The sequence below is a fragment of the Heptranchias perlo genome, unplaced genomic scaffold, assembly GCF_035084215.1.
Source record: "Heptranchias perlo isolate sHepPer1 unplaced genomic scaffold, sHepPer1.hap1 HAP1_SCAFFOLD_1345, whole genome shotgun sequence".
NCBI classification, from domain to species: domain Eukaryota; kingdom Metazoa; phylum Chordata; class Chondrichthyes; order Hexanchiformes; family Hexanchidae; genus Heptranchias; species Heptranchias perlo.
The window spans coordinates 3,062-17,354 of record NW_027138586.1 but is presented as its reverse complement, the minus strand read 5'-3'; the positions used below and the strand labels follow the sequence as shown (position 1 = coordinate 17,354).

Genomic DNA, 14,293 nt, shown 5'->3' with positions numbered 1-14,293 from the left:
GCCTCCCTAGCTTTTTTTAATATTGGAACTATGGTGTCAGAAGTCTCACAGTTATTGACAGCAGTTCAGTCCAAATACCAGGATTCCTGTCAGACCATCATGGGATTAACAACAACTTGCATTTATACAAGGCCTTTAATGTGGTAAAACATCTCATAGGAGCGTTATCAATCAAAAATTGACACTCAGCCAGAGGAGATTTTATTAGGACAGATAACAAAACCCTTCGTCAAAGAGGTAGAGTTTTAAGGAGTGTCCTAAAGGAGGTGGGGAGATTTAGGGAGGGTATTCCAGAGTTTAGGGCCTAGGCAGCTGAAGGCAAGGCCGTAGATGGTGTGACAAAGGAAATCGGGAATGCGTAAGAGACCAGAATTGGAGGAGCGCAGAGATCTTGGAAAGCTGGAGGTGGTTACAGAGGGAGGGACGAGGCCATGCAGAGGGTGGTTAATGTGGAATGGCCACCCAGGGAGGCAGTGGAAGGGGAGGATGTTATCAGTTCTAAGAGGGTGATGCGTACATTGTTGGTGGGAGAGGCTATTGAAGAGATCTGAAGGAGATAAGAAGGCTGTGGACCATAGGATGGAAATGCTTGTTAGTCCTGTGTATTTCTTTGTTCCTAAAGAAATTGGGATTATTGGGAGGGAGATACAAAGACAGACTAACTGAGTGGTTAAAACTGGCAGATGGAGTTCAGTGTGGGGAAGAGTGAGGCTATCCACTTTGGATTTGAGAGATAAATTGGGATATTGATGGAGTTGAGGAACAAAAAGATTTAGGGGTCCAAGTACACAAATCATTCGAACTAGTGGACAGGTACAAATAATAATCAAAAAGGCTAATGGAATGTTGGCCTTTATCTCAAGAGGGCTGGAATACAATGGGGAGGAAGCTATGCTTCAGTTATACTGAGCCTTGGTCAGACCCCACCTGGAGATACTGCGTTCAGTTCTGGGCACCGTACCTCAGGAAAGATTTATTGGCCATGGAGGGGGTGCAGCACAGATTCACCAGAATGATACCGGGACGAAAAGGGTTAAATTATGAGGACAGGTTGCATAAACTAGGCTTGTATTCCCTTGAGTTTTAAAGATTAAGGGGTAATCTAATTGAGATACTTAAAATGGTAAAGGGACTTGATAGAGTAGACACAAAGAATCTATTTCCTCATGGGGGAATCCAGTGTGAGGGGTCAGAACCAAATTAGAGCTGGGCTGTTCAGGAGTGAAATCAAGAAGCACCTTTTCACACAGAGTAGTGGGAATCTGGAAAACTCTCCTCTAGAAGGTTCTGGATGCTGGGGGACAATGGAAATTTTCAAAACTGAGATTGATAGAATTTTGTTGGGTAAGGGTATCAAAGGATATGGAGCAAAGGTGGGGAAATGGAGTTGAGATACTGATGAGCCATGAGCTAATTGATTGGCAGAACAGTCTCGAAGGGCTGAATGGCCTCCTGTTCGCGTTCTCTGCCTTTCCCTGGAGTTAGCCTCTGGTGGTTGGATGATCTAATGGATAGGACTGGCTTGAGGAGTTTTTTGATGTAGATAGGGGAATTTTACTGTAAGTTTTGGTATATAGATGTGGGGCAGCACAGAAAATCCTCCCCTGCTATTGTTTCGACACCGTCTCCCTGACCTTGAGTAGCAGAGATACTTTTCGTAAGTACTGTTTGAAGAAGAGCAGGGGAATTCTCCCAGTGCCCTGAGCAGCATTTATCCTCAATCAACATCACTAACAGCAGGTTATCTGGTCTCTGATCGCACTGCTGTTTGTGAGATCTGGCTGTATACAAATTGGCTGTCGTGTTTCGTACACTGTAAAAGTACTTTGTTGCCTCTTAACCTTTTTGGGACGCCCTGAGGTTGTGAAAGGTGTTATTACGAATCATTTATCACTGAATAAAGATGTTCTTTCTGATCTGTGTTTTTTAAACTCACTAATTTCCATTTAGCTCTTTCTTTCCTGGTCTATTCTCAGGTAATAGTCTGTGTTTTAGATATTTAATATTTTTATGCTGTGATGAGTCTCTCCCCACCCACCTCCTCTACAGACTGTAGAACTTGAGCTGCTGTAATCTTTCCTCTTAGTTCATTCCCTCAACATGTTCTTCTTAACTACACACTTTCCGATGCATTCATATGTTGTTTGTCCAATTGTGTGACCAGTCTAAGGCCTCCACAGATCTTTATCTCACTCTTCTGTCTCTACTTTTCCTGTTCCAGTGTCTTCAGCAAACTTGACAATCTTAGTTTGGTATTAACAACAATTTGCCTATGTATATAGTGCCTTTAATGTAGAAATACATCCCAAGGTGCTTCACAGAAGTGTTAACAGACAAAATTTGGCTGAGCCAAAGAAGGGGATATTCAGAGTGGTGACTGAAGGCCTTGTCGAAGAGGTAGGTTTTAAGGGACGTCTTAAAGGAGGAGAGAGAGGTAGAGAGGCGGAACATAGGAACAGGAGGAGGCCATTCAGGTATCTCGAGCCTATTCTGGCATTCAGTTTGATCATGGCTGATCTATTTCTTAACTCCATCTCCCCGCCTTGGTTCCCTAACTCTTAACACACTTGCCTCTCAAAAATCTATCAATCTCAGTTTTTAAATTTTCAATTGACCCCCCCCCAGTCACAACAGCTTTTTGGGGGAGAGAGATGGCTTGTTCTCTTGGTTCAAGAATATATTGTTCCAGAAACCATCCCGAATACACAAGAAATTCTCTGCCTTTGGGACTCGAGCCGTTCTGCTTCTCCCAATCTATGTGAAAATTAAAGTCTCCCATTATAACTACTCTGTTTTTGAAATAAGCATCTCTGATCTCCACATTTATGAATCTGGACACTTTATTACTGCTATCTGGAAGTCTATAAACAACTCCCACCAAAGTCGTGCATCCTTTTCTATTCCTCAGTTCTACCCAGAGAGTTCCTACTACCTGCTCACCCTTACTGATATCCATTCTTTCTAATGCTGTAATAGTGTCCCTTGTCAATATCACCACTCCTCCTCCTTTTCCAATTTCCCTGTCCTTTCTAAAGATCTTATAACCTGGAATATTTATCTCCCCGTCATGCCCAGTTTATAGCCAGGTCTCAGTGATGGCCACGACGTCAGATCCTTTAAGCTGAATTTGTGCTTCAAATTCATTTGTTTTATTAATTATGTTACGTGCATTAGTGTCTAGAACTTTTAACTGGGCAATAGGCCCACACTGCCCTTTCGCCCTGATGTTTTTAACACACATTTTAACTGATCACACGCCTTGTTTTTTTTATCACTTTTGTTGTATTTTTATTTTATTTTGTTATTTCCTATATTTGTTTCTGAACTTGACATTTGTTTTATCTTTAATACTATTGATGACCTGGATTTCATTCTCACGTGTTTTTTTTATCTTTAGGCTATTTTAATTTTTATTTCTGCCTGAGCCCTCCATCCCACCCACCCCCACACACAGTTTATTAGTTTAAAGCCCTTTTTACCACCCTATTTACCCTTTCCACGAGGACCTAGGTCCCAGTCCAGTTCAGGTGCAGTCTGTCCCAGCGATACAGCTCCCTCCTGTCCCAGTACTGGTGTCAGTGTCCCATGAAATGGATCCCCTCCTTCCCACACCACTCCTTTGGTCACATGTTAACTTTCCAATCTGTTTGTCCCTATGCCAAGGGGTTTAGGGAGGGAATTTGAGTTCAGGGCCCAGGCAGCTGAAGCCACAGCTGCCAATGGTGGAGCAAAGGGACTGAGGCATGCACAGAAGACCAGAATTGGAGAAATGCAGAGATCTCGGAGGGTTGTAGGGCTGGAGGAGGTTTCAGAGATAGGGAGGGGTGAGGCCATGAAGGGATTTAAACACAGATGAGAATTTTAAATTTAAGGCATTGGAGGACCTGGAGTCATAGAATCATAGAATGATACAATACAGAAGGAGGCCATTTGGCCCATCATATGTGCCGGTCAATGTAGGTCAGCAAGTACGGGGTGATGGGTGAGTGGGACTTGATGCGTGATAGGATATGGGCAGCAGTTTTGGATAAGTTGAAGGATGTGGAGGCTAGGAGGTGAGCCAGGAGAGCATTGGAATAGTCGGGTCTGGAGGTCACAAAGGCATGGACGAGAGTTTCAGCAGCAGATGAGCTGAGGCAGGGGCGGAGACAGGCGATGTTACGGAGGTGGAAGTAGGCGGTCTTGGTGATGGAGCAGATATGGGATCAGAAGATCAGCTCAGGGTCCAATAGGGTGCTGAGGTTGTGAACAGTCTGGTTCAGTCTCTGACTGTGACCAGGGAGAGGGATGGAGTCGGTGGCCGGGGAACAGAGTTTGTGGTGGGGACCGAAGACAATGGCTTCGGTCTTCCAATATTTAGTTAGAGGAAATTGTAACTCATTCAGTACTGGACAAGCAGTGTGACAACACAGAGGCAGTGGAGGGGTTGCGGGAGATGGTGGTGAGGTAGAGCTGGGTGACTTGTGATGATTAGAAACAGTTGGGTCCAGACCGGACTGTCCCTGGGAGGCTCCATCCAACATGGTTTCTCTAATCTGATCACATTTTTAACTAACTTCTTATCCAGTCCCATTTTCTACCAGGATAACTGTGGCTTTCCTTTAATTAGAAATCTTTCATGTGGCACTTTATCAAAAGTTTTCTGAAAGTCCAAATAAACTATAAAATAAGGACGAACGCTGTCTACCTCATTTATAACAGTCTCAAAGAACTGACTGAAGTTTGGAGGACAGGCCCCGTCTCTTCTGGTTATATTTTTATTAATTCAATACAGGTAATCTTCCAGCCCATTTCTTTGATTAGTTTCCATTGTTTTCCATGTGTTTGATGTTAAACTAATGTGTCTGCAGTCACCTGGATCAGTTTGTCACCTTTTAAATGTGAACTGTGTTTTTCTGGAGGAACACACCAGTCCTGTAGAGCCTCACCTGTGCTGAACAATTCTCCCAGGGCAGCAGCCTGGGCCACACAAAATCCCCCCCCTCCTCTCCTTCACCACCCGTTTACCATAGTAGGTATAGCACAGATGATGGGCCAAATGGCCTCCTTGTCTGTGCTGGCTCTTTGAAAGAGCTATCAAATTAGTCCCACTCCCTGATCTTGTCCCATGGCCCTGCAGATTTTTTCCCTGCAAGTATTTATCCAATTCCCTTTTTTTGAAAGTTATTATTGAATCTGTTTCCACCTCCCTTTCAGGCAGTGAATTCCAGATCATTACAACTCGCTGTGTTTTTAAAAAAAAAATGTTTCCTCATGTCGCCTCTGGCTCTTCTTCCAATCACCTTAAATCTGTGTCCTCTGGTTACTGACCCTTCTGCCACTGGAAACAGTTTCTCCTTATTTACTCTATCAAAACCGTTCATGATTTTGAACACCTCTATCAAATCTCCCCTTAACCTTCTCTGTTCTAAGGAGAACAACCCCAGCTTCTCCAGTCTCTCCACATAACTGAAGTCCCTCATCCCTGGTACCATTCTAGTAAATCTCTTCTGCACCCTCTCCAGGGCCTTGACATCCTTCCTAAAGTGCGGTGCCCAGAATCGAACACAATACTCCAGCTGGGGTCTAACCAGTGTTTTATAAAGGTTTAACATAACTTCCTTGCTTTTGTACTCTATGCCTCTATTAATAAAGCCCAGGATCTCATCTTTTTTAACAGCCTTCTCAACTTGTCCTGCCACCTTCAAAGATTTGTGTACATACACCCCCAGGTCTCTCTGTTCCTGCACCCCTTTAAAATTGTACCATTTAGTTTATATTGCCTCTCCTCATTCTTCCTACCAAAATGCATCACTTCACAATTCTCTCTGTTAAATTTCACCTGCCATGTGTCTGCCCACTTTGTTTGCTACATTTCCAAGTTTTGTGTCATCTGCAAATTTTGAAATTATACCCTCTATTCCCAAGTCCAGGTTATTAATATATAATATTGGAAGATTGTGGCCAGAGCCTCTGCAATTTCCACCCTTACTTCCCTCAGTAACCTAGGATGCATCCCATCCGGACTGGGTGACTTATCTACTTTGAGTACTGCCAATATTTTAAGTCCCTCCTCTTTATCTATTTTTATCCTATCCAATATCGCTACCACCTCCTCCTTTACTGCTCCATTGGCAGCATCCTCTTCTCCAGTGAAGACCGATACGAAGTATTCATTTAGTACCTCAGCCATGTCCTCTGCCTCCACAAGATGATCTCCTTTTTTGTTCCTAATCGGTCCCACCCTTCCTTTGACTGCCCCTTTACTATTTATATGTTTATAAAAGACTTCTGGGTTCCCTTTTATATTAGCCGCTAATCTATTCTCATACTCTCTCTTTGTCCCTCTTATTCCCTTTTTTAGATCTCCTCTGTACTTTCTGTATTCAGCCTGGTTTTCTACTGTATTATGAACCTTACATTTGTCATAAGCCTCTTTTTTTGTTTCATTTTAATCTCTATATCGTTAGTCATCCAGGGAGCTCTAGCTTTGGATGCTTTGAGTTGTAACTTGCCCCTATTCTTTCACTGGACCAGTACATCAGGCTCGACTTCACCGGCCCATCACCACCAAGGCTCCATTTGCTCCACACTGGAGCCCGACGTAATTACTGAACCACTTCAAGTCGAAACAACGGGAGTGTCAGTGGTGAAAAGAGGTTTAAGCAGGATCCGATGAGCTGCCTTTAATCACTTTAATTTCCTCTAACCAAAACAGTCCAGCAGCTCTCAGCTCCAACTCCCGAGCTGTGCCGAATGAGGTGATCGCAGGGACAAGATGCAGAGGTGCTATGTGTAGTTTCAGCACCTGAGCTAGAGAGGGCATTGATCAGCCAGGGCTCCTGCTGTAGATGGCCATTTTCACCCCAGCTAGAAAATGGTCAGCATCAGGTCTTGTTGTGTGATGCTGTACATAGTTGAATAGCCTGTCAATGCTCAAGGGACTCACGCATGGAGCAGCCCCCACAGTGAGGTCGAGAAGGGCTAGCAGCACCAGTGGGAGCCTGCTGGAGAGCTGGGGAGAAAACTAGCAAAAGAGTTTCGATGCGTCTGAGTTTAGATTGTGTATTTTGCCCATGGGCCAATCTTTGTGACTTGTTGTGAGAAGCCGGGGTTCTGAGTCCTGGAACCCCGTCATTTAATCCAGCGATTGTCACCTCACAATGGGTGTCAGTAACTCGGGAGCTGCTCCTGGTTCTGGGGGACAATGAGGGACAACACAATCACAGTGTCAGACTCGAGCAGTATGTTTGTCAGAGCTTCCCATGACTTAACACCTGCCTTTAGTGTCAACTGCTGCTCAGATACAGTTATTATGGAGTGGTAAGGTCAGGGTTAATTCCTCTTAATTCCTCAATTATTTGTGTCGACTAAAAGTGTTTTATGAACCTTAAATGGAGCGTTTCCAGCACCTGTCACACTGGGAAAATATGAGATTGTTAATTGAGGTGAATTTTCTTCTCAGCATTAATATGTCAGTAGGTGAATTGACTGAAAGGTGAGGTGTTAACAGTCACCGAACTGGTACTGTAGCTAGCCATTTCTGACAAGTCCCTGGTACTGGGACCTGTTAGTGCCAAGCTCGGGTCTCCTCACTGTCCCTCTCTTGGCCTGGGGTCTCCTCACTGCCCCTCTCCTGGTCTGGGGTCTCCTCACTGCCCCTCTCCTGGCCTGGGGTCTCCTCACTGCCCCTCTCCTGGTCTGGGGTCTCCTCACTGCCCCTCTCCTGGTCTGGGGTCTCCTCACTGCCCCTCTCCTGGGCTGGGGTCTCCTCACTGCCCCTCTCCTGGGCTGGGGTCTCCTCTCTGCCCCTCTCCTGGGCTGGGGTCTCCTCTTTGCCCCTCTCCTGGGCTGGGGTCTCCTCACTGCCCCTATCCTGGTCTGGGGTCTCCTCACTGCCCCTCTCCTGGTCTGGGGTCTCCTCACTGCCCCTCTCCTGGGCTGGGGTCTCCTCACTGCCCCTCTCCTGGGCTGGGGTCTCCTCACTGCCCCTCTCCTGGGCTGGGAGTTCCTCTCTGCCCCTCTCCTGGGCTGGGAGTTCCTCTCTGCCCCTCTCCTGGGCTGGGAGTTCCTCTATGCCCTGACATGGTGGCCATTACTGAGACATGGCTGCAAGCTGATCATGATTGGGAATTAAATATTCCAGGTTATCAGGTCTTTGGAAAGGATAGGGAATCTGGAAGAGGAGGAGGGGTAGCCTTATTGATTAAAGATACTATTACAACATTAGTAAGAGAGGATACAGGTAAGGGAAAGCAATCAGCAGTATGGGTCTGAATGAATTCTTTGCATCTATCTTCACAAAAGAGGGGGAGTATGAAATATTGGATGGGATAAACATAGTGAGAGAGGAAATATTAAGGGGATTAGCATCTTTGAAAGTAGATAAATCACAAGGGCCGGATGAAATGTATCCCAGGCTGTTAAAAGAAGCCAGGGAGGAAATAGCGGAGGCTCTGACCATCATTTCCCAATCCTCCCTGGATACAGGCGTGGTGCCGGAGGATTGGAGGACTGCTAACGTTGTACCGTTGTCTAAGAAGGGAACGAGGGATAGACCGAGTAATTACAGGCCAGTCAGTCTAACCTCGGTGGTGGGCAAATTATTGAAATCAATTCTGAGGGACAGGATAAACCGTCATTTAGAGAAAGGCACGGGTTAATCAAGGACAGTCAGCATGGATTTGTTAAGGGGAGGTCATGTCTGACTAACTTGATTGAATTTTTTGAGGAGGTAACAAGGAGGGTCGATGAGGGTAGTGCGTTTGATGTAGTCTACATGGATTTTAGCAAGGGGCTTTTAACAAGGTCCCACATGGCAGACTAGTCAAAAAAGTACAAGCCCATGGGATCCAAGGGAAAGTGGCAAATTGGATCCAAAATTGGCTCAGTGGGAGGAAGCAAAGGGTAATGGTCGACAGGTGTTTTTGTGACTGGAAGGCTGTTTCCAGTGGGGTTCCGCAAGGCTCAGTACTGGGTCCCTTGCTTTTTGTGATATATATTAATGATTTGGACTTAAATGTACGGGGCATGATTAAGAAGTTTGCAGATGATACAAAAGTTGGCCGTGTGGTTGATAGTGAGGAGGAAAGCTGTAGACTGCAGGAAGATATCAATGGACTGGTCAGGTGGGCAGAAAAGTGGCAAATGGAATTCAATCCAGAGAAGTGTGAGGTAATGCATTTGGGGAGGGCAAACAAGGTAAGGGAACACACAATAAATGGAAGGGTACTGAAAGGTGTGGAGGAAGTGAGGGACCTTGGAGTGCATGTCCACAGATCCCTGAAGGTAGCAGGACAGGTCGATAAGGTGGTTAAGAAGGCATATGGAATACTTTCCTTTATTAGCCGAGGTATAGAATGTAAGAGCAGGAAGGGTATCTTGGAACTGTATAAAACACTAGTTAGGCCACAGCTTGAGTACTGTGTACAGTTCTGGTCACCACGTTACAGGAAAGATGTGATTGCACTGGAGAGGGTGCAGAGGAGATTTACGAGGATGTTGCCAGGGCTGGAGAATTTTAGCTATGAGGAAAGATTGGATAGGCTGGGGTTGTTCTCTTTGGAACAGAGGAGGCTGAGGGGAGATTTAATTGAGGTGTATAAAATTATGAGGGGCCTTGATAGAGTGGATAGGAAGGACCTATTTCCCTTAGCAGAGAGGTCAATAACCAGGGGGCATAGATTTAAAGTAATTGGTAGAAGGATTAGAGGGGAGCTGAGGAAAACTTTTCTCACCCAGAGGGTGGTGGGGGTCTGGAACTCACTGCCTGAAAGGGTGGTAGAGCAGAAACCCTCAACTCATTAAAAAAGTACCTGGATGTTCACTTGAAGTGCAGTAACCCACAGGGCTACGGACCAAATGCTGGAAAGTGGGATTAGGCTGGGTGGCACATTTTCAGTCGGCGTGGACATGATGGGCCGAATGGCCTCCTTCTGTCCCGTAAATTTTCTCTGATTCTATGATTCCATGATTCTATGACTCTATGGTTGGAATTGGGGAATATGAGAGAACTTAAAACTATAATGGGAGTTGTCTACAGGCCTCCTGAGTTGTCTACAGGCCTCCTGACAGCAGCAATGAAGTGGCAGAGTGTATTAATTCAGAGATTAGAGAGGCTTGTCGCAAAAGCAGAGTTGTTTTAATGAGAGACTTTAATAGATTAGGAACAGCAGAGTAGCTCAAGTCAGAAAGGAGGTGAATTTCTTGAGTGCATTCCAGATAGTTTTCTAGAGCAATATGTTCTGGAATCAACAAGAGGGCAGGCCATACTAGACTTAGTAATGAGTAATGAGCCAGACTTAGTTAATAATCTAACAATAAGAGAACGTTTATCTAACAGTGATTTGATCAAATTCAATGTCAAGTTTGAAATGGAGAAACGTAATACAGTTACTAAGATTCTGGATTTTGGTAAGGCTAACTTTAATGGGTTGAGACAGAGACTGACAACAGCAAACTGGTCAAAACTGTAAATGGGTAAAAATACAGATGAACAGTGGAAGGTGATCATAAAACAATTTGGCTGAATAAAGGACCAGTATATACTCCTAAGGGACAAGAGCTCTACTTAAAACAAGTAGACCAGTGTAGACGGGAGCATAAAATTACAAAGAGACGTTGATAGATTAAGTGAGTGGGCAAAACTGGCAAATGGATTTCAACGCAGGCAAGTGTGAGGTCATCCCAGATCGGAGCTCGGAGCAGTGGAGGTCCAAAGAGATTTAGGGGTCCATGCACACAGAGCACTGAAATGTAGTGGTCAGGTACAAAAAATAATCAAAAAAGCGAATGGAATGTTAGCCTTTATAACTAGAGGGCTAGAATATAAAGGGGAGGAAGTTTTGCTGCAGCTACACAAAGCCCTGGTTAGACCACACCTGGAGTTTTTTTAAAATTCGTTCACGGGATGTGGGCATCGCTGGCGAGGCCAGCATTTATTGCCCATCCCTAATTGCCCTCGAGAAGGTGGTGGTGAGCCGCCTTCTTGAACCGCTGCAGTCCGTGTGGTGACGGTTCTCCCACAGTGCTGTTAGGAAGGGAGTTCCAGGATTTTGACCCAGCGACAATGAAGGAACGGCGATATATTTCCAAGTCGGGATGGTGTGTGACTTGGAGGGGAACGTGCAGGTGGTATTGTTCCCATGCGCCTGCTGCTCTTGTCCTTCCAGGTGGTAGAGGTCGCGGGTTTGGGAGGTGCTGTCGAAGAAGCCTTGGCGAGTTGCTGCAGTGCATCCTGTGGATGGTACACACTGCAGCCACAGTCCGCTGGTGGTGAAGGGAGTGAATGTTTAAGGTGGTGGATGTGGTGCCAATCAAGCGGGCTGCTTTGTCCTGGATGGTGTCGAACTTCTTGAGTGTTGTTGGAGCTGCACTCATCCAAGTACTGAGTACAGTTCTGGGCATCGCACTTTACAAAGGATATATTGGTCTTGGAATGAGTGCAGCACAGATTCACTGCCCCTACTGCTGTCTCTGTCCCTGTCCCTGTCCCTGTCTCTGCCTCTGTCCCTGTCCCTGTCCCTGTCCCTGTCCCTGCCTCTGTCCCTGTCCCTGTCCCTGTCCCTGTCCCTGTCCCTGTCCCTGCCTCTGTCCCTGTCCCTGTCCCTGTCCCAGTCTCTGTCTCTGTCTCTGTCCCTGTCCCTGTCCCTGTCCCTGCCTCTGGCCCTGTCCCTGTCCCTGTCCCTGTCCCAGTCTCTGTCTCTGTCCCTGTCCCTGTCCCAGTCTCTGTCTCTGTCTCTGTCTCTGCCTCTGTCCCTGTCCCAGTCTCTGTCCCTGTCCCTGCCTCTATCCCTGTCCCTGCCTCTGTCCCTGTCCCTATCCCTGCCTCTGTCCCTGTCCCTGTCCCTGTCCCTGTCCCTGTCCCTGCCCCTGACCCTGCCCCTGTCCCTGTCCCTGCCTCTATCCCTGTCCCTGCCTCTATCCCTGTCCCTGCCTCTATCCCTGTCCCTGCCTCTGTCCCTGCCCCTGTCCCTGTCCCTGTCCCTGCCCCTGCCCCTGCCTCTGTCCCTGTCCCTGTCCCTGTCCCAGTCTCTGTCTCTGTCCCTGTCCTTCTCCCTGCCTCTATCCCTGTCCCTGCCTCTGTCCCTGTCCCTATCCCTGCCTCTGTCCCTGTCCCTGTCCCTGTCCCTGCCCCTGCCCCTGCCCCTGCCTCTGCCTCTGTCCCTGTCCCTGTCCCTGTCCCTGCCTCTGTCCCTGTCCCTGTCCCTGTCCCTGCCTCTGCCCCTGCCCCTGCCCCTGTCCCTGCCCCTGCCCCTGTCCCTGTCCCTGTCCCCGCCACCGCCTCCGTCCCCGTCCCCGTCCCCGCCCCCGTCACCGTCTCCGCCTCCGTCCCCGTCCCCGTCCCCGTCTCCGTCCCCGTCCCCGTCTCCGTCCCCGTCCCGGTCCCCGCCCCCGCCCCCGCCCCCGCCCCCGTCCTTGTCCCTGTCCCCGTCTCCGTCTCCGTCTCCGTCTCCGTCTCCGTCCCCGTCCCCGTCCCCGTCCCCGTCCCCGTCCCCGTCCCCGTCCCCGCCTCCGTCCCCGTGTCCGCCTCCGCCTCCGCCTCCGCCTCCGCCTCCGTCCCCGTCCCCGTCTCCGTCTCCGTCCCCGTCCCCGCCCCCGCCCCCGCCTCCGCCTCCGCCCCTGTGCCTGTCCCTGTCTCTGTCTCTGTCTCCGCCACTGCCTCTGTCCCTGTGCCTGTCCCTGTCCCTGTCCCTGTCCCTGTCCCTGTCCCTGCCTCTGTCCCTGTCCCTGTCCCTGTCCCTGTCCCTGTCCCCGCCACCGCCACCGTCCCCGCCCCCGTCCCCGTCCCCGTCCCCGTCCCCGTCACGGTCTCCGCCTCTGTCCCTGTCCCTGTCCCTGTCCCTGCCTCTGTCCCTGTCCCTGTCCCTGTCCCTGTCCCTGTCCCCGCCACCGCCACCGTCCCCGCCCCCGTCCCCGTCCCCGTCCCCGTCCCCGTCACCGTCTCCGTCTCCGTCTCCGCCTCTGTCCCTGTCCCTGTCCCTGTCCCCGCCTCCGCCACCGCCTCCGCCTCTGTCCCTGTCCCTGTCCCCGTCCCCGCCACCGCCTCCGTCCCCGTGTCCGCCTCCGTCCCCGCCCCCGTCCCCGTCCCCGTGTCCGCCCCCGTCCCCGTCCCCGTGTCCGCCTCCGTCCCCGTCCCCGTCCCCGTCCCCGTCCCCGCCTCCGTCCCCGTCCCCGTCCCCGTCCCCGTCCCCGCCTCCGTCCCCGTCCCCGTCCCCGTCCCCGTCCCCGTCCCCGCCCACGTCCCCGTCCCCGTCCCCGTCTCCGCCTCCGTCCCCGTGTCCGCCTCCGCCTCCGTCCCCGTCACCGTCTCCGTCTCCGTCCCCGTCCCCGTCCCCGCCCCCGCCTCTGTCCTTGTCCCTGTCCCCGTCTCCGTCTCCGCCTCCGCCTCCGCCCCTGTGTCTGTCTCTGTCCCTGCCCCTGCCTCTGTCCTTGTCCCTGTCCCCGTCTCCGTCTCCGCCTCTGCCTCTGCCCCTGCGCCTGTCCCTGTCCCTGTCCCCGTCTCCGCCACCGCCTCCGTCCCTGTCCCTGTCCCTGCCTCTGTCCCTGTCCCTGTCCCTGTCCCTGTCCCTGTCCCTGTCCCTGCCCCTGCGCCTGCCCCTGCCCCTGCGCCTGCCCCCGCCCCCGCCCCCGCCCCCGCCCCCGTCCCCGTGCCCGTGCCCGTCCCTGTCCCTGTCTCTGCCCCTGCCCCTGTCCCCGTCTCCGCCTCCGTCCCCGTCCCCGTCCCCGTCTCCGTCTCCGTCTCCGTCCCCGTCCCCGTCCCCGTCCCCGCCTCTGTCCCTGTGCCTGCCCCTGTCTCTGTCCCTGTCCCTGTCCCCGTCTCCGCCACCGCCACCGCCTCCGTCCCCGTCCCTGTCCCTGTCCCTGTCCCTGTCCCTGTCCCTGTCCCTGTCCCCGTCCCCGTCCCCGTCCCCGCCTCCGCCTCCGCCTCCGTCCCCGTCCCCGCCCCCGTCCTTGTCCCCGTCCCCGTCCCCGTCTCCGTCTCCGTCTCCGCCACCGCCACCGTCCCCGTCCCCGTCCCCGTCCCCGTCTCCGTCTCCGTCTCCGTCTCCGTCTCCGTCCCTGTCCCTGTCCCTGCCCCTGTCCCTGTCCCTGTCCCTGCTCCTGCTCCTGCTCTGAAACGGCCCCAGGTAACATCACAAATGACTTCCTGTGTTGCTGTGACCATGGTGAACTATCCCTCCTCATCCTTTTCAACCTCTCCACAGGGTCTGACCCCATTGACCCCACCATCCTTTTCTAATGCCTCTCCTCCATTGTCCCAACTCAATGGGTCTGGCCTGACCTGGTTCCACTCCCACCTGTCGGGAGCGTA

General features: G+C 50.6%; 1 protein-coding gene across 1 annotated transcript; it reads right to left on the bottom strand.

Annotated features, from left to right (window-relative positions):
- Nucleotides 1–6,640: 6,640 nt before the first annotated feature.
- LOC137308636 (S-antigen protein-like) lies at nucleotides 6,641–14,093 on the bottom strand (the record flags this gene model as incomplete). The annotated part of the gene is made up of 2 exons (XM_067977240.1): nucleotides 6,641–6,726; nucleotides 12,296–14,093. Coding segments are annotated over 2 exons (1,884 nt in total), but the record flags the coding sequence as incomplete, so codon positions are not given.
- Between the last annotated feature and the right edge of the window lie 200 nt (nucleotides 14,094–14,293).